At 37.2% G+C, this 17,780-nt stretch overlaps 1 protein-coding gene across 6 annotated transcripts in view; it reads right to left on the minus strand.

Moving 5' to 3' along the window:
* Phf14 (PHD finger protein 14) overlaps positions 1-17,780 on the minus strand; it is a 199,169-nt gene that overhangs the window by 144,664 nt on the left and 36,725 nt on the right. For all 6 annotated transcript variants that reach the window (XM_034519007.2, XM_034519006.2, XM_034519005.2 and 3 more), the window contains one exon: positions 2,435-2,594. In XM_034519007.2, the coding sequence (XP_034374898.1) occupies positions 2,435-2,594 (160 nt within the window). The remainder of the gene's footprint in view (positions 1-2,434; positions 2,595-17,780) is intronic.

Raw genomic sequence — 17,780 nt, forward strand, 5'->3', positions numbered from 1 at the left:
AGTCTATTACAAAAATTTTCCAGACCACCCATAGAAAGGTATCTATACATGTAATATGAAGAGTAGCTAATATAAATATTTCCTACTAAGTCTCAATGCTTAAACAGCTTGCTTTTGTCTTCTTTTAGAAAACATTACAAATTACTTTGCAGAATTTAAAATTAACAGGAAATCTCAGGGAAGAGAACCCAAAGCCGGGGAAGGCCCAAAGCAGGAAGACACATTCCTGACCACAAAGAAAGATGCGAGTCATCTGGGTGGTCCCAGGAACTAGCTGACCGAAAGATAAATGGTTGGGCAAGGTTACGTTCTTACAAAAGATAAGTGTACAAGATGTTTTCCACATGACCCTGACTAAATTATGGGTTGGGACTTTCCACTGTTTTTATGTTATGTTTTCTTAGTTTCCCCCTCACCTCCCCCCCTCTCATTTGTGTTTTTTTTTTTCCTTTTTATACCCTGTACTCCCTTGCCTTGTGGTCGACACTCCTCTGCCCCTGCATGGGTTACGAGTCTCGGCCTTGCTGTTTGCATCAAGAACGGTGTCTTGTGAGTTATCCTGGGTAGCCACGAATTCCTGAGGCTTGAGGGAGGTCCTCCCTTCATGGGGGTCTTACACAGTCCATGTTTTCTTCTAAGCAGTGTTGTTCTATTTACTTAGCTGTGTACAGGCCAGTTGGTGACTTTTAATCTTGAATATTGAAACTTTGAGAACTCCATCATGGTGATGTAAGGCCAGTTTGAAAAACAAAACAAAAGCCCAGCTTTCTTTTGAGGAAGATAATTCATTTTACTTCCCAGAATGTAGAATGTATCCCGGGGCAGTGAAGGCTTAAAATCTTACATTCAGTTCCGCTTTCTTGGTGGAACTAGTATTTTTCATAAGTTTTCTAAATCTTTCAATTGTAGCATCATTATGAGTGAATAACCCAACTATGTTCCAGGAACTATCATATATGAGTTGTGTACTTGAAGCTCCTCAACAGTACTACCAAACTAAGGAATAATTATGAGGCTAAGGAACCTCCCTAAAGTCATAATAAAATAAAAACAAAAACAAAATAAAACAAACTAACAAAAAATATAAACATAGGCAAAATGCTTTAAAAGCACACACTATTATTGTTTACTAAAGTCACAGTTGTAAGCCATAGTCCAAGAATGCACCTATATGGTAAGATCAAGTTCTAGTTTATAATGTCAAAGTATTTACTATTTTTTACTTCATTTCTTTTTTTAAGTGACAAGAGATCTGGAACCTCAGCACAAGTTTCTGAAGACCCCACTGTACACTCTATGCTATCATATCATATATGGTACACCCGCCCCTCTGGGAGGGAGAGGTTAATTAACATTCCTTGGTCATGGGACACTTGGTCCTCCAGAAGGAAAAGGGTAATTGACATTCCTCAGACCACAGTGGGGGAACCGACCGGCAGATCAGGACATGTTTCACAGGATGGACGGTTGACCACCCATAGACAGGGTAAGTCCTTGCCACCTCATTCCCTAAAGACAAGTCAGTTTAAAAGTTACACTGTTCTGCCAATCACATTGTGCCTAATGGCTGCTGCCCTAAAAACTGGATAAAAGCTCACTGAATGAGCTATGGGGGTGGGTGGGGGGGGGTCGCCTTTCCTTTTGGATGCAGGATGACCCCAGCATGCTGGAACAATAAAATGCCTCTTGCTTTTGTATTGATCCTGGGCTCTTCGTTGTTCAGTCAGGGGGTCCCCAGTAAGCTAAGGCTCCCCAGAGTCTTCCACCACCTACTTCTAAGATCTGAAGATTGGCAGATAAAGCAGAAAAGGTTTTTGGCACCCACTTGGTACAACTTGTGACAAAGTCTAAAATCCAATATCAGGAAAAGGATAATTCCTTAATTTTGGTTATCTTTCATCTATGTTTCATCCATAGGAATTCTTTCGAGAATTCATTTATAACTTCCATGTACTTTGGGACTATAATCTTAATTTTTAAATAATGATTCTTAAATAAGAATTTTTAATCTCAAGTTGTTATTTAATTCTTAAATATTCTTAATAATTCTAAAATTTCTCCACTTTAATAACTGTATATTATACTCCTGAATTGAGATAAGACCCGTATTGAAATTTCTCTATTTACCAGACTGTAGTCTTGAGTTAACACATGATTTAAATAGTAAGAGTCTTGGGCGCTATAATCTTTACCTGAGAAACTATCATGTGCTTCTTTACAGTAATTGGGATGATGAGTGCAAAAACAAATATAAGTACTAGAGAGATGGTCTTTCTTCTTCCCCTCATCCATCTACACAGCCAATTCAATCCTCTATACCAAGAAGATGGGACGAATGTTTGTGACTCAAAAGTCACAAATGGAAGAAAAAGGAAATCTAAAACAGATATGCTATGAAGCAGGCATATGGACACAAAATAATGAGAACATCAACCTTCCAGCATCTGTCTCCTTGAAAATCCCATCCTGGTTAGGACATAGTTCACAGCTAGGAGATACACCACATTTACAGGCATCACAAAACCAAGGCTCAGTGGAGTTTTCAGAAGCCGAACTCATAATAGAGTCACTCTCCCCATCCACTCCATAACAACCTAGAAAAGGGAAAGAAATAGTTATGATTTAACCGAGTTTATTTTTTTAAGCTCACTTTTGTAAAATCAACAAAGAAACAGAAAAGGTATAGAAAAATTCTGAAAAAAATGCAATGGTTTATAAAACTGATAAAAATAGAAGCAATATAATTTTTCAAAATTTCTTTTTCACCTTACAGCTATGACTTGTATATCCATTACAAATAAAAATTGTTAGGTCTTCTCGGCAGAAATCTGACATTGGCCAAGGACAAGGAAATGGGCTACTGGGCAGGGATTTGACATTAGGCTAGAACAAAGAAGTAATCTCAGGCAGGAATCTAAATCTTAGGCTAGAACAAAGAAGTAGGTTTCAGGCATGAAAATGACCTTGGGCTAGGACAGGGAAGTAAGCTCAGATACTTTGGTCATGCTGATAAACCCTAAGAAACAGTGATCATGGGAGTGATCACCAGACTTTGTTTACTGCCTTTCTTGTTCTTTGACTATTTGTGTTTGTCTTACTTGTGCCTTGACTATATGCATCTATTGTATCACTAGTTCCTCAACCTAGAACTGACATTAATACTTGCATGTAATTAAAATGGTATAAAAGCAGACTGGAAAAAAATAAAATAAAAATTTAGAAAGAAAATTGTTAGCCCTATGCAATTCAATAGTATTATTATAGTACATTTCAATATATTCATTACATATAATAAAACAAATTATTAAAAAATAAAGTATGAAAAAAATAACAGATTTGGAAGAGTTCTGTGCCCCTCCCTTTTTGTCTACTTTATGAAATAATTTGACAAACATCAGTGTTATTTCAAAGTGTGGTAAAATCCATCAGTAGTACTTTTAGTCCTAAGCTTTTTTTTTTCCCTTCATATAAGAGACTGCCAAAAAATGCTTTTAAAGGGACTAAATTACCACACAAGCAAAGAAATCAAAATGTACTAATTTTTTTAATATTAAATTTTAGTAACTACCATCTTCATTGTTTGTAAGTACGATTTTGTAATACAAAATCATAAACTTAAAAAACTTTTAATTTTCTCATTGGCACAGTTACTGTTACCCATAAAAGTTCAATAACTAAAATTGACTTAAAATCATAAAAATACACAATAAAAATAGTAAACCTATTTTTTCAATAAGCAATCCAATACTACAGGAAGACAAATCTACTTTCTTTACAAAATAATGTTCCTTTAAAGCAAATTATTTCAAGGCAGATGAAATTTGTATTCAAAGTAAACAATTACCAAGATAAGGAAGGCCCCAAAAGGCTATCAAATTAATTAACTTGGTTCTGTAAAATCAGGACAAATCATAGCAGTTCACATGTTTAGCTCGGTTTCAATTCTGTTCTAAAAACGTATGCCATACTCAGCAAACATCTGCAGAATTCTACAACATCTACAAACATCCATGGGAATGGATTGTGAACTTCATTACCAGAATGTCCTCCTCTGTAATCTAGAACACTGGTACTTTGCCAGTCAAAAGACAGCTTTCCACAGCCCCACTGTCCCTGTAAACTGACACATTATATCATAGCCTTCACAGAGCATTTGCCATCTGACCTACCATGTCACCATATTTTCTGCCATAATCTTAGTGTAGAGTGAAAAATTATAAAGACCATTTTATGATATTATATATATATGTGTATATATGTGTGTGTGTGTGTATGTGTGTGTGTGTGTGTGTGTGTGTGTGTGTGTGTGTGTATATATGCTTTTTCTTTACCCAAAACCTGAGCAAGAGAATGCAGGTTCCAGAAGGCAGAACTGAGTGTAAGATTTCAGGCCCTCAAGCCTCAAGGAAAAGAATCTACCTGTGGGTGGGGTAGACCCAAAGCAGGAAGACACATTCCTGACCACAAAAAAGATGCAAGTTATCTAGGTGGGGCTATGACTGGAGCAAGTGAGAAATAGTTAACCTGAAATAGTTGGTAACGACAGGGTAGGACACAGTGACATGGTAAAAATACATTCTTGAGAAGAATGAGTGTGCAGAGTGATTTTCACATGACTCTAAATCATTTAGGGTGGGTTCCTCTGAAATGTTCCACTATTTTTATGCTATGTACCCTTGACAACCCTTTACCCTCCCTTCCTACTCCCCTGGTTTGTGCTCTACCCCTTTAAAAACCCTCCTCAGACTGACTGGCTTTGTCAAACTCTACTCCTGTGTGAGTGTGCAGTTTGACCGCTGGCTGCCAGCTCTCTTCCCTAATAAACCTCTGCTGATTGCATCCAGGTATGGTGTCTTGGAGGTTTTGGGTGGCAGAGTTTGGAGGTCTTCATTAGTATTTACTATAAACCAAAATTCTGGCACTTTATACCAATTCTAGTTCAATCTAATTAATGAAAAGATAAAATTTAAAATATTTATTTCTTTCATTCAAAACATGACGATCAAAACCACTATTTTTTCATATGGGAAAATGTTAAATTTTAAAAGGTTATAAGCATAAATTCATATCTTACATATTAACTATTTTCAAATGTGAAACAGTTTTAGCAAAAGTAATCACTACAAACCATATTTTAAGAAAATGTATTAAATACATTTATAATTGTCTTGAATTTTACAAAGATACAGATGATCCAAATTAGTAGAATTTGGATTCTTAAAATGAAACCAAATAATGTATGTTCTTCTACCTTCTGGATATGTAGCTTTACACAAACTAACCCTCTGAGGCTTGACAATGTTATTGATAATGTATATTTACTAACATTTATCATAATGTCTTGATGATTATAAAAAAAATAAAATAAAACAGAAAAGTTGCCACAATGATGTGTATTTAAAAAACCTGCATTTAACAACAAAATATATGAATCCCAGAGATCAAACTCAGGATGTCAGGGTTTACAGCAGGCACCTATACTGACTGTGCATATTGCTGATCCTGTATAACGCATTTTAAAAAGCAAGCAAACAAACAAACATAGTGGACCTGAGGAGGTCAGAATACAAAATTACAATTCCTTGAAACACAGCAAACCAAGACAAATGAAATAGAGCACATCTAGCTAAACACTCTTTTAAAATAAAAAGAAACAAGCTTTTGTTCAATTCTTAGAAAAGAAACTGAATTAGTAAAAACAAACAATAAAAACCAAAACAAAAACAAATCAGGTTGAAAAGAACAGAAAGAATCAATGAAACAAGTTCAATTTCTTTGACAATTAACAAAATTAGTAAGTATACAGTGTACACCCCTGAAAGAAACAGGGCAAATTACATCTGACAACAGAGAAATCCATGATAAGGACTATTTTGAATAAATATATAATAAGGAAATTTCAGAAGAAATTGACCAATCTGGAAATAACTGAATGCCAAAAGTGAAGCAAGAAGATAGAAAATTTCTGAGCACATCAACAAATAATGAAATAAAATCAGTAATACAAGGTCTCACAATACTGGGGAGACAGTGCATACAGTAAGTGCATGTCTAGGAGGCATGAGGACCTGCATATAACCTCCAGCACCCAGGCACCCATATCTGTAATCCCTTGCTGGAAAGACACAGGAGGATCCTTGGGGCTTGCTGGCCATATAGTCTCACTGAGTTAGGCACTCCAGGTTCAGTGAGAAAGAGACCCCGGATTAAAAAATAACTGGAAAGAACTAGAGAAAAACACTCGGTATATATCTCTAGCTTACATACATGTACAGAAATACAAGGCTTTAGATGAAATAAACACATATGTACACATACATATAAATGTACACATAAACTTATATACACACATACACTAAACATACACATGAACAATAGTCTCTCTCTCAAAAAAAGCTTAGGAATAAAAGTATTACTGATACATTTTACCACACTTTGCAATAACACTGATGTTTGTCAAACTATTCCATAAAATAGAAAAAAAAGGGAGTGGGAGCACAGAACTCTTCCAAATCTATTGTTTTTCTCAATACTTTATTGTTTGTTTTATTATATACATAATGAACTCACTAATAATAGCATGCAGGTGGATTAGTATAGACAATCCTATTAGCACTTTCCTAGACCCAAACTCTATATACCTCAAAGGAATTAAATGTAGTTAGAACAATCATTTGAAAGCATTGGAACTTCACTTGTAATTTTATATTTTCACTATCAATTAAATTATTATGCATTTTTACCTACATTCTGTTCTTCCTTGTCACCTAATATTGCCTCTTCTTATACTTTTTTCTAAATTTTATTCTATACATACACATTTCTTTACAAATATGTGTATATATTATAGGCTATGATTGTATATGGGTAAGAACATGTATGTATTTTCTTCCTGAAATTAAATAATCTTGTTTAGTATCATGCATTCTAAGTCCATCTACCTATATTCCTGCAAATTTTGTGACTTCATGTTTTAAAATTCTTTTTTATTGGATATTTTATTTACATTTCAGATGCCATCCCCTTTCCCCATTGCCCCGCCCCCCCAAAAAAAAAACCCTATCCCATGCCTCTTTTCCTTTTTGCTTTTATACACTTTTAAAAAATGTTAATCAAAGGCTTTATAAGTTTGGTATTGCTCAATCAGAAGTGTAACCCAATACCCAGGCTAGATATATCAACTATCTTTGACTGGTGGAGACACGTGAACAACTGCCTCCATATCCCCCCTCTCTTTCTCTCTCTTTCTCTCTTTCATCACCTAGCTTCTCCTCTCCTTCTTCTCCTCTCCTTACTCCTTCCTCTCGGTACCCCTCCCATCTTAGCTCCTCCTATATATCACCCTTCCTGTTAAAATAAAACTTTTCTCTCAAAATACAATTAGAGCATAATAATGCCAATTTGTACCAGTGAGGTACAAGATAGTCCTAATACCTAGTCCATCATTTTGTTGACTAAGCAGAACCTCTGTCATCTTTCCTAACTAAAACACTTAGTTCTGAACCTGGCTTTTTTTCTTGGCTTTAGAATGAATGTCAGCTGAAAACCATCCACTCAAATCTTTTCTCTCAGAGTAAATAGCAAGGATTGGCTATGAGACTATAAGTTTTCAACCCCGTCAGAAATCCAGAATAACTGAGTTAACTAAAATTATGGGAAGCACAAAGCATAGCTTCTAAAACTTAGCCAATTTATAGAGACCGCTGAACACCTGAACACTCCCTATACTACAAAACGTTGGAGTATCTGATCGTCAGCCTTCTGGCCCAGGATCATCTGACAGACCTTAGTGATGCAGAATTATTAAGGGCTGATTACTCTGTCTAGGCAGATATAATCAGTCAACTATTCTGCAAGTGTGTCCTTTTCTGGACAGTAATTTGTCTGTAGATGGAAAGAGGCAATTCTTGCCTAGTGGCTGTCTCACCACAACTGGAGTAACTCCAAAGATGTACAATTTCTTCTTAGAATCCAATACAGGAAGCTGTCAGGAGCAGACAGGTCTCTAATCAAAATGAACATTAATATAGAAATGTTCGTAACGTCAATTCTATGGACTTTTGACGTTTTGAAAACCAACTATCCATGTAAGGTAATCTGGACTGTTGACTGTTAACTCCACTCAGCTATTTCTAAATAAAATATAGAAAACACGTTAACAATAAACTCAAAGCCATGAATTTGCTATAGTCCCTTAACTCACAGGCTAGCCATCTCAAATCAGTTGAAAAAGTTAAAGAAGGACTGGGTCTAGGCCTTGTATTCCTAAATGTGTTATACAGGCACAATGCCTATGAGAGTATCAATATTCATCTCACTTTATGTCAATAAGAAGCTTGGTGACTTCATTTTTTAGAGCTGAATATTATTCAGTTTTATATATGTACCAGATTCCCATTATCTATTCATCTGGTAATGGACATCTATCCCATTTTATGAGCAGACAATTACCTTGATACTAAAACCTGACAGAGTCATAAGAAAATCAAAAAAGGAAGGAAGGGAGGGAGGGAGGGAGGGAGGGAGGGAGGGAGGGAGGAAGGAAGGGGAAAGGAAAGGAAAGGTGGGAGGAGGTATGGACACTAAAGTTCAATATACCTGAACACTGATACAAAACCCTCAACAAAATGCTACAAAAATCAAATTGAACAGTATACCAAAAAGCTCATACATCATAATCAAGTTGGTTTCATCCCAGGTATGATTCATTATATGCACATAAATATTTATCAACTTAATAAAGAAAATTTTAAAAACATCATAAAATCAATTCCAACAGACGTAGGAAAAAAATGATGATCATCCCTTCATGACAAAATCTCTGAACAAATTAGTTACACAAAGATCAAACTGATATGATAAAGGCCATGTATGACAAACCCATATCCAGCATCATACTGAATAGGGAAAAACTGAAGTGTTTCCTCTAGGATTAAGGATAAGACAAGAATGCCTAATCTCATTGCTGTTATTCAACACAATGCTACAATCTGTAGGGAAAACAGACTAAAAAGAAAAAAATAAATAAAAGGTATACAAATAGAAAAGCAAAGAGTAAAATTATCCCTGTTCTTAAATAATATGATTCTATATATAAAAATATCTACATACATCAATGACTATTGAAACAAATAAGCAAATTCAATTAAAAAACAGGATACAGAATGAAAATGACAGCAACAACAAAAAGATCAATAGGTTTTCTGCATGCCAGTAATGAATTTTTTGAGGTGGAAATCATACCATGTCATACCCAACTTAGTACAATTCCCATCAAATTCTAAAGACATTCTTCACAGAACTACAAGAAAACAATTCTGAGACTCGTTATGGAAATTCAAAAGACCCCAAATAACCGAGGAAGTCTTAAGTTAAAAATGTATAGTTGGAGGCACCACAATACATTTCAAAATATACTGGGGGGGGGGGGGGTGATTATGAAAACAACATGATATTGACCTAAAAACAGATACAAAGATCTACAGGAATGAGATGAGAGTCACCTTCTATACAACTACATCCAACTAATTCTCCACACTTTTCAATAGCATACAATAGAAAAAAACAGCATTGTTAATAAGTGCTGCTGAAAGACAGGATAAAAATAGGCATGCAGAAAACTGAAAACAAACTCCTATTTCTCAGCTCAAAACAAAACAAAGGCCTAAATGCAAGACCCAGAACTAAAAACTAATAAAGGAAAATATACTGGAAATACTTCAAGATAGTGATACTATGATTTTGCTAGGTAAGTCACCAATGTTTTGAGTAAGAATGGATCCCGTATCCTCATATATTTGAATTCTTGATCCACACTCTAAATATTTTGGATGGATTAGGAGACATGGCCTTGTTAGAGGCAGTGTGACATTGATGAGTGAGGTGTTATCATCATTGGGGGTGGGCGCTGAGGTTTCAAAAGTCCAAGCCATTCCCAGTTAGTGCATGTACCCTCTCCCTCTCCACCAATCCTCAACTCAACCTTGTGCCTGTGGATCACAGGCAATCTCCCAGCTACTGCTCCAGAGCCACACCTATTTGCTACCATGCTTTCTGCCCTAATGGTCATGAACTTTACTACCCTCTAGAACTATGAGTCCAAATTAAATAAATGCTTTCATTATTAAGTTGTCCTGGTCCTGGTCCCTCTACACAACACCAGAAAGATAACTAAGACTGAATCCAATACCTTCAAAAGCAAAAATTACTAAATGAGATTAAATCAAAGGAAATATTCCTGACACAAAGGGAACCATTAAAACAGAGTACAGAAACAATCAGCACAAAGGAACAAGGTATGTGCCATGCTTTTATCTGACAGAGGTCTAAAATACAAAATATGAAACAAGAACTCAGCAGCCAAAATTCAAGTGATCTAATTAAAAATATACGAAGATGACGTGAATGGAAACTTTTCAAAAGAATATATACCACACCAATAAAAATATGAAAGAAATGTTCTGAATTACTAGTTCAGGATGACATTTTCTAGTTCCATCCATTTACTAAGAGTTTCTCAAATTCACTGTTTTTAATAGCTGAGTAATATTCCAGTGTGTAAATGTACCTTTTTTGTATCCATTCCTCTGTTGAAGGACATCTGGGTTCTTTCCAGCTTCTGGCTATTATAAATAAGGCTGCTATGAACACAGTGCAGCATGTGTCCTTGTCATATGTTGGAGCATCTTCTGGGTATATGCCCAGGAGTGGTATAGCTGGGTCCTCAGGTAACGTTACATTCAATTTTCTGAGGAACCACCAGACTAATTTCCAGAGTGGTTGCACCAGCTTGCAATCCCAACAATGGAGGAGTGTTCCTATTTCTCCACATCCTCACCAGCATCTGCTATCACCTGAGTTTTTGGTCTTAGCCATTCTGACTGGTGTGAGGTGGAATCTCAGGGTTGTTTTGGTTTGCATTTCCCTGATAACTAAGGAACATTTCTTTAGGTACTTTTCAGTCATTTGAGATTCCTCAGTTGAGAATTTTGTTTAGCTCTGTACCCCATTTTTAATAGGGTCATTTGGTTGTCTGGAGTCTAATTTCTTGAGTTCTTTGTATATATTGGATATTAGCCCTATTTCAGATGTAGGATTGGTAAAGATCTTTTCCTAATCTATTGGCTGCCATTTTGTCCTACTGACAGTGTCCTTTGCCTTACAGAAACTTTGCAATTTTATGAGGTCCCATTTCTCAAGTCTTGATCTTAGAACATAAGCCATTGGTGTTCTGTTCAGGAACTTTTCCTAAATACTGTGCCCAAGTATTCAAAGTTCTTCCTCACCATCTCTTCTATTAGTTTCAGTGTATCTGGTTTATGTGAAGGTCCTTTATCCACTTGGACTTGAGCTTTGTACAAGAGGATAAGAGTGGATCGATTCTTCTACATGTTGTCCTCCAGTTGAACCAGCACCATTTGTTGAAAATGCTGTCCTTTTTTCACTGAACAGTTTTAGCTCCTTTGTCAAAGATCAAGTGACCATAAGTGTATGGGTTCATTTCTGGAGGAGAGGGGATAGGATAAGGGGTCCCTGGATGGTGGGTGGAATGGGGAAGGGGATAAAATTTGAAATGTAAATATAATATCCAATAAAAAAGAAAAAAATTAAATAAAAAAAATGCTGTCCTTTTTCCACTGGACAGTTTTAGCTCCTTTGTCAAAGATCAAGTGACCATGGGTGTGTAGGTTCATTTCTGACAATTCTACTCCATTGATCTTCCTGCCTGTCTCTGTACCAATACCATGCAGTTTTTATCACTATTGCTCTGTAGTACAGCTTTAGGTCAGGAATGGTTATTCCTCCAAAAGTTTTTTTATTGTTGAGAATAGTTTTTCCTATCCTGGGTTTTTTGTTATTCCAAATCAATTTGAGAATTTCTCTTTCTAACTCTGTGAACAATTAAGTTGGGATTTTAATGGGGATTGCACTGAATCTCTAGATTGCTTTTGGCAAGATGGCCATTTTTACTATATTAATCCTGCCAGTCCATGAGCATGGGAGATCTTTCCATCTTCTGAGATCTTCTTCGATTTCTTTCTTCAGAGACTTGAAGTTCTTGTCATATAGATCTTTCACTCATTAGGTCACATTTTGAACCTTTAATTAACCTTAAAGATGTCAGCAGAACTAACATGGTATGCTTACAGAAATCTGTGTTTATTTAAACAATGACTTTATTAAGAAGGAATTCACTCTAAGACAATAGTCTGGGATTTCAAAACAGTAGAAAGAAGTCTAGGTATATAGTTCATTGACATAGTATCTGTCTACCATGAACAAGAGCTTCACTTCAATACAGAACACAGCATAAATTGGATGTAGAAACACATGCCTGTAATCCCAGAACTCAAGAGTAGAGGCAGAAGATTAGAGTTTCAAGGTATTGCAGACACAGCAAGTTCTAGGTCTGTCTGGGATAAATGCCATTCCTCCTGTCACATTAATCAATAAATAAACAAGCATATATACACATATAAATAAATATATAAACAAGCGCGCGCGCGCACGCACGCACACACACACACACACACACACACACACACACACACACGCACACATCCCTATAGGGTGTTGATAAGTGACCATTATAAGGACTACCTGAAAGGCTGAGGAAGGAGGGTGGCAAATTAAGAGACTGGCAACATACAAGACCATGATGGTTTGAAGAAGAATGGTTGCCATAGGCTCTAATGTTTGAATACTCAGTCCTCATTTGGTAGAACTGTGTAAAAGAATAAGGAGGTGTGTCTTGTTATAGGAGTTGTGTCACTGGGGTAGGCTTTGAGTAGGTTTGCTGTCTCTGTCTCTGTCTTGAGGCGTGTGTTCTCTCTCTCTCTCTCTCTCTCTCTCTCTCTCTCTCTCTCTCTGCTTCATACTGTAGATAAGATGTGAGCCTTCACTTATTGTTCTAACTCCATGCTTGCTTGCCTGCTGCCATGATCACACTATGATGGTCATGGAATCACTCTCTAAAACTCTAAGCCCCCATTAAATGCTTTCGTCTCTAACTTGCCTTAGTTATCATGTCTTATAATAGCAAGAGAAAAGTAAAACATAGAATCTGTCTTAAAACAAGAAAATAAAATTAAATGAACAGTGACCAGAGCACTACTGAATAGAAGAATCCTTGCTAAGGTGGTATAAAGTCCTGCTTTCAATTCTCAGTACCAAGAAATAACAAGAAAAAAAAAGGAGGGGATAGAAAAAAAATGTTCCTTCTGAATTTTAAATGGTAGTATTTCTTGGTGGGCTCAGGTCTAATGCTACAGTAAAAATTTGGTTGCAGCCAAATATTAGATGGAACCTTTAATCCCAAAGCTTAAGAGGTGGGAAGCCAGTAAATTAGGAGTTTACAGCTAGTCTCAGCTACATGAAGTTCAAAACCAACCTAGGCTACACTACTTGAGAACCTGTCACAGAAAAACAAAAAGATGCATTAGAATCACAGATGTAAAACACTGAAATCTCAAAGCATCTTCACTCCCAAAGTATACAGTAAATGAGAAACTATATGTTCACCCATCTCCACAGCCAGGTAGACAAACAAAGGTGATTAAGTAGTCAAGGTAAATGGAAGACTGCAGGGCTGGTCAGCTGGAGCCAACTTCTGATGTAAGAGAATGAAGACCTAGCAATGTCAGAACTTCTTTTAAAATATTTACAAATGCAAAATGGGGACAAGAGAATCAGCTACATCTAGCCAAAAACACAATAGATCATGCCTAAAATTCCAGCACTCAAAAAAACTGAGGCAGGAGAGTCTGTAAGTTTGATGAGCAGCTAGAGTACCAATATCCTGTCTCAAAAAGACTAATAATAAAATAGCAGCAATTAAATGTATAAAATATCCTAGCATCAAAATGTCAGAAATTGATTCAATTTCTTAAATTATGTTCATGGCCTTAAAAAACTATATCCATAGTCAAATGACCTAACCTAAGATATGGTCCAAACACTAATCTAAGAAATCGAAATTACTCTCAATGTGACAATGAAATAGGAACAAGTAAATTGAGTCAGTGCCCTCAGCACAACAGAAGTCTCTGACACTAACAGAAAAGGGTGTGCCTGCATCATATATCAGCAGTAACATTTACAGACACAAGCAACCACCACAACACCAACATCATGGTCAGTACAACAAATACAGACAATAATGCTACAGCCTCCACTGTTCACATTTGATACATCTGCTTTAGAGAAGTTTAACTACACCTAGACGAGAATAAAAATAACAAAGTACAACTGGTGATCCTGCAACAGAATACCTGGTATTGAATCATGTACAACGTGAAAGGCTCACTCATGATTCAAGCTGGTGGCTAGAGAGTAAAAACAGCATGGCACTGGAGTCATAGCCTCCATGACACCACATGACGCAGGACTAAAGGGGCAAATGTGCAAGAAACTCAACTGAAGCAAGCCTGCTGTACCCCTCTAGAGCAACCAATAAAGTCCCATTAGATCTGATTCCCTATAGCGTTATACCATTCCATTGATAAAGGTGAAACCCCAGAGATGGATACTTTTGCCAGCTTGACAGGATTTAGTGTCACCACAGAAACTTATCTCTGGGTGTGTCTGTGAGGGATTTTCTAGACTAAATTAAATAACTAAGGTAGAAGACCCACCCCAAATGCAGATGATAGCATTCTGTATGTTAAATGAGTTCCAGACTTGATAAAGAGGAGAATGGAAGCTAAGCAGCATTCATTGTTCTGTTTTCTGACCACTAAGGTGAAATGTAACCAGCTACCTTCTATTCCTGCTACTATGTTCCTCACCCCAACCCACAGGCTGCATTGTATCCCCTCCAACTGTAGGCAAAGAAACAAGCAAACAAATTCCTCACAGATATTTTAAGCCAATGAGAAAAGCAATCACTATACTTCATAATAAGATTATCTCCCACTAGCCCCTACCTACTAATGGTCCCACAACCTCAATACTACAACACTGGGGACCAAGCTTCTAACACACAAACCTCTGGAGACAGAAATCACATCCAAATTTCAAGTTTTCTCTGTGTCCACTATCACCCCTGCTACTTATTTTACTAAGAAAATAAATACTCAACAACTTCCACATGCTCCAACCACACTATCTAACAATTTACATCTCTACCCACACACCCTTTCCCCTACAGTTATCCCAATGGCTGCTCTCACCTGCTCCATCTCTACTTCATGCTGGAACCCACGCCCTCTAACATCGTATGCAATGTCCATATGCCCCTTTAATTTTTACATCAGTTATCAATTCTCCCTTCCCAGTGGGTCCTTTCTGTAAGCACAGAACATGCAATACACTGTGCATGTGGCTGTCTTTGATCACTCTCCATGATCAACATTGCCTACCAATCAGACTCTTGGAATCACCCCTCCTACATTTGACTAGCTTTGGTTTTAAACAATGTAACACAGCAGAAGCTGTACTATGTTATGTCTTAAACTAGATAAAAAAAAAGGATACTTGCTCTTTCAAAAGTCATCTCCATCTCTTCTGTCTTTCTCTTTGATGGCTCATATAATCATCTCCAGCTCTTTTGTTTTTTGACAAACCCTTCTGAAATCAACAGTGAGGTAGCATAAAGAGCATAAAGAGGAGAAAATGGTGTGGAATTGACCAACAGGCACCAAACAATTGAGAACTAACATAGCTAAGTTTGAGAACAAAGCCTCTAGCTCTAGTCCTAGAATGAGTGCAACCTAGGCCAACAGATTTATCTGCAACTTCAAAGACCCTACACCATAATGATCCAAAGTTTCTGAAGTGTTGAGATTAAAATATTCAAATTGACTTCTTACACATTAGAAATGATGCAAGTTACAAATGTCTATTGCTTTAAGCTGCTATGTTTGTGGGTAACTCAAACTCTCCCTTAACTTCATAGCCCCAACAGCTACAGATATATCTCCCTGTATCTCCTTATAAAAGTTTACCATAAAATTTATATCTGGTCACATATTTTACTTTTCCCTCCTTGAATTTCACTTTATCTCTCTAGGATCAAGATGATCGATGTGTGTCAAGTCCAATGGTAAATTCTGTTATAATTGGCCTTTTGTTTTCCCTGTTTGAGGACATTGAATTCTGCTAGAGAAAATCAAAATAAGACAGAGAAAACCTACATGACTCATACAGAGATAAACAGAAAATGAAAGAATGCATGCATTAAATAGAAACAGTAGATGGCAAAAACAATCAGGCACATAGGTACTAAATATACAAAAGACTCTAAAGAGCCTGAATTAATCTCTTCAAAATGATTTAATTTAGCACTTATCAATGATACCATATTTTGCTTAAGAAACAAAACCATAGCTATTCAGCAGGTTAACCAGAGCCAAAGCTGGAGCCACACATAACTCTTTTTTTATTGGATATTATATTGACATTTCAGATGTTATCCCCCTACCCCATTCTCCCACCCACCCAGGAACCTCCTATCCCATCCCCCCTTCTCCTGCTTCTATGAGAATGTGCCCTCACCGACCCACCCCCGACTCCCACCTCCCCACCCTCGAATTCCCTCCCACACTTGGTGTTCAGCCTTCATGGGACCAAGGATCTCCTCTCCCACCTATGCCCAATAAGGCCATCCTCACTTAGATAAACAGATGGAATCATGGGTCCCTCCCTATGTGCTCCCAGGCTGGTGGTTTAGACCCTGGGGAGCTCTGGTTGGTTGGTATTGTTGTTCTCCTGATGGGGCCACAAACCCTTTCAGCTCCTTCAGTCTTTTCTCTAACTCCTCCATTGGGAACCCCTTGATTAGATCAATGGTTAGCTGTGAGCATCTGCCTCTGAATGTGTCAGACTCTGGCAGACCTCTAAGGAGACAGCTATATCAGGCTCCTATCCACATGTTCTTCCTGACATCCACATCCTGACAACCACATCAGTGTCTACCTTTGGTGACTGCACATGGGATGGATACCCAGGTGGAATGGTCTCCAGACAGCCCCTCCTTCAGTTTCTTTCCCCCACTTTGTCTCCATATTTGCTCCCTTGAGTATTTTATTACTCCTTCTAAGTAGGACTGAGGCATTCACACTTGGTCTTCCTTCTTCATGAGCTTTATGTGGTCTGTGAGTTGAATCTTGGCTATTTCAAGCTTTTGGACTAATAATATCCACTTATCAGTGAGTAAATACCATGTATGTTCTTTTGTGATTGGTTGATCTCACTCAGGATGATATTTTCTAGTTCCATCCATTTACCTAAGAATTTCTGGAATTCATTATTTTTAATAGCTGAGTAATACTCCATTGTGTAAATGTACCACATTTGCTGTATCCATTCCTCTGTTGAAGGACATCTGGGTTCTTTCCAGCTTCTGGCTATTATAAATAAGACTGCTATGACCATAGTGGGGCATATATCCTTATTATATGTTGGAGCATCTTCTGGGTATATGCCCAGGAGTGGTATAGCTGGGTCCTCAGGTCCAATTTTCTGAGGAACTGCCAGACTGATTTCCAGAGTGATTGTACCAGCTTGCAATCTCACCAACAATGGAGGAGTGTCATACATAACTCTTGCTGCGTCTGGACATCAATATAATTCACCCAGGGAACTTTACATGTGGGCCATGTCTATATTTCATATTTACTTATTAAATAATGTAAAAATACACACAGAGACACCTTTTGTCAGGGAGACTGTTTTTGTTTTGTCTTGTGTGTGTGTGGAGTACATGCATGTATCACTATATGCATGTACTTGAGTACTGGTGTGAGCGCAGGTGCACATGTTCATGTGGAGGCCTGAAGTTG

Source organism: Arvicanthis niloticus, chromosome 15, assembly GCF_011762505.2.
Source record: "Arvicanthis niloticus isolate mArvNil1 chromosome 15, mArvNil1.pat.X, whole genome shotgun sequence".
Taxonomy (NCBI): Eukaryota; Metazoa; Chordata; class Mammalia; order Rodentia; family Muridae; genus Arvicanthis; species Arvicanthis niloticus.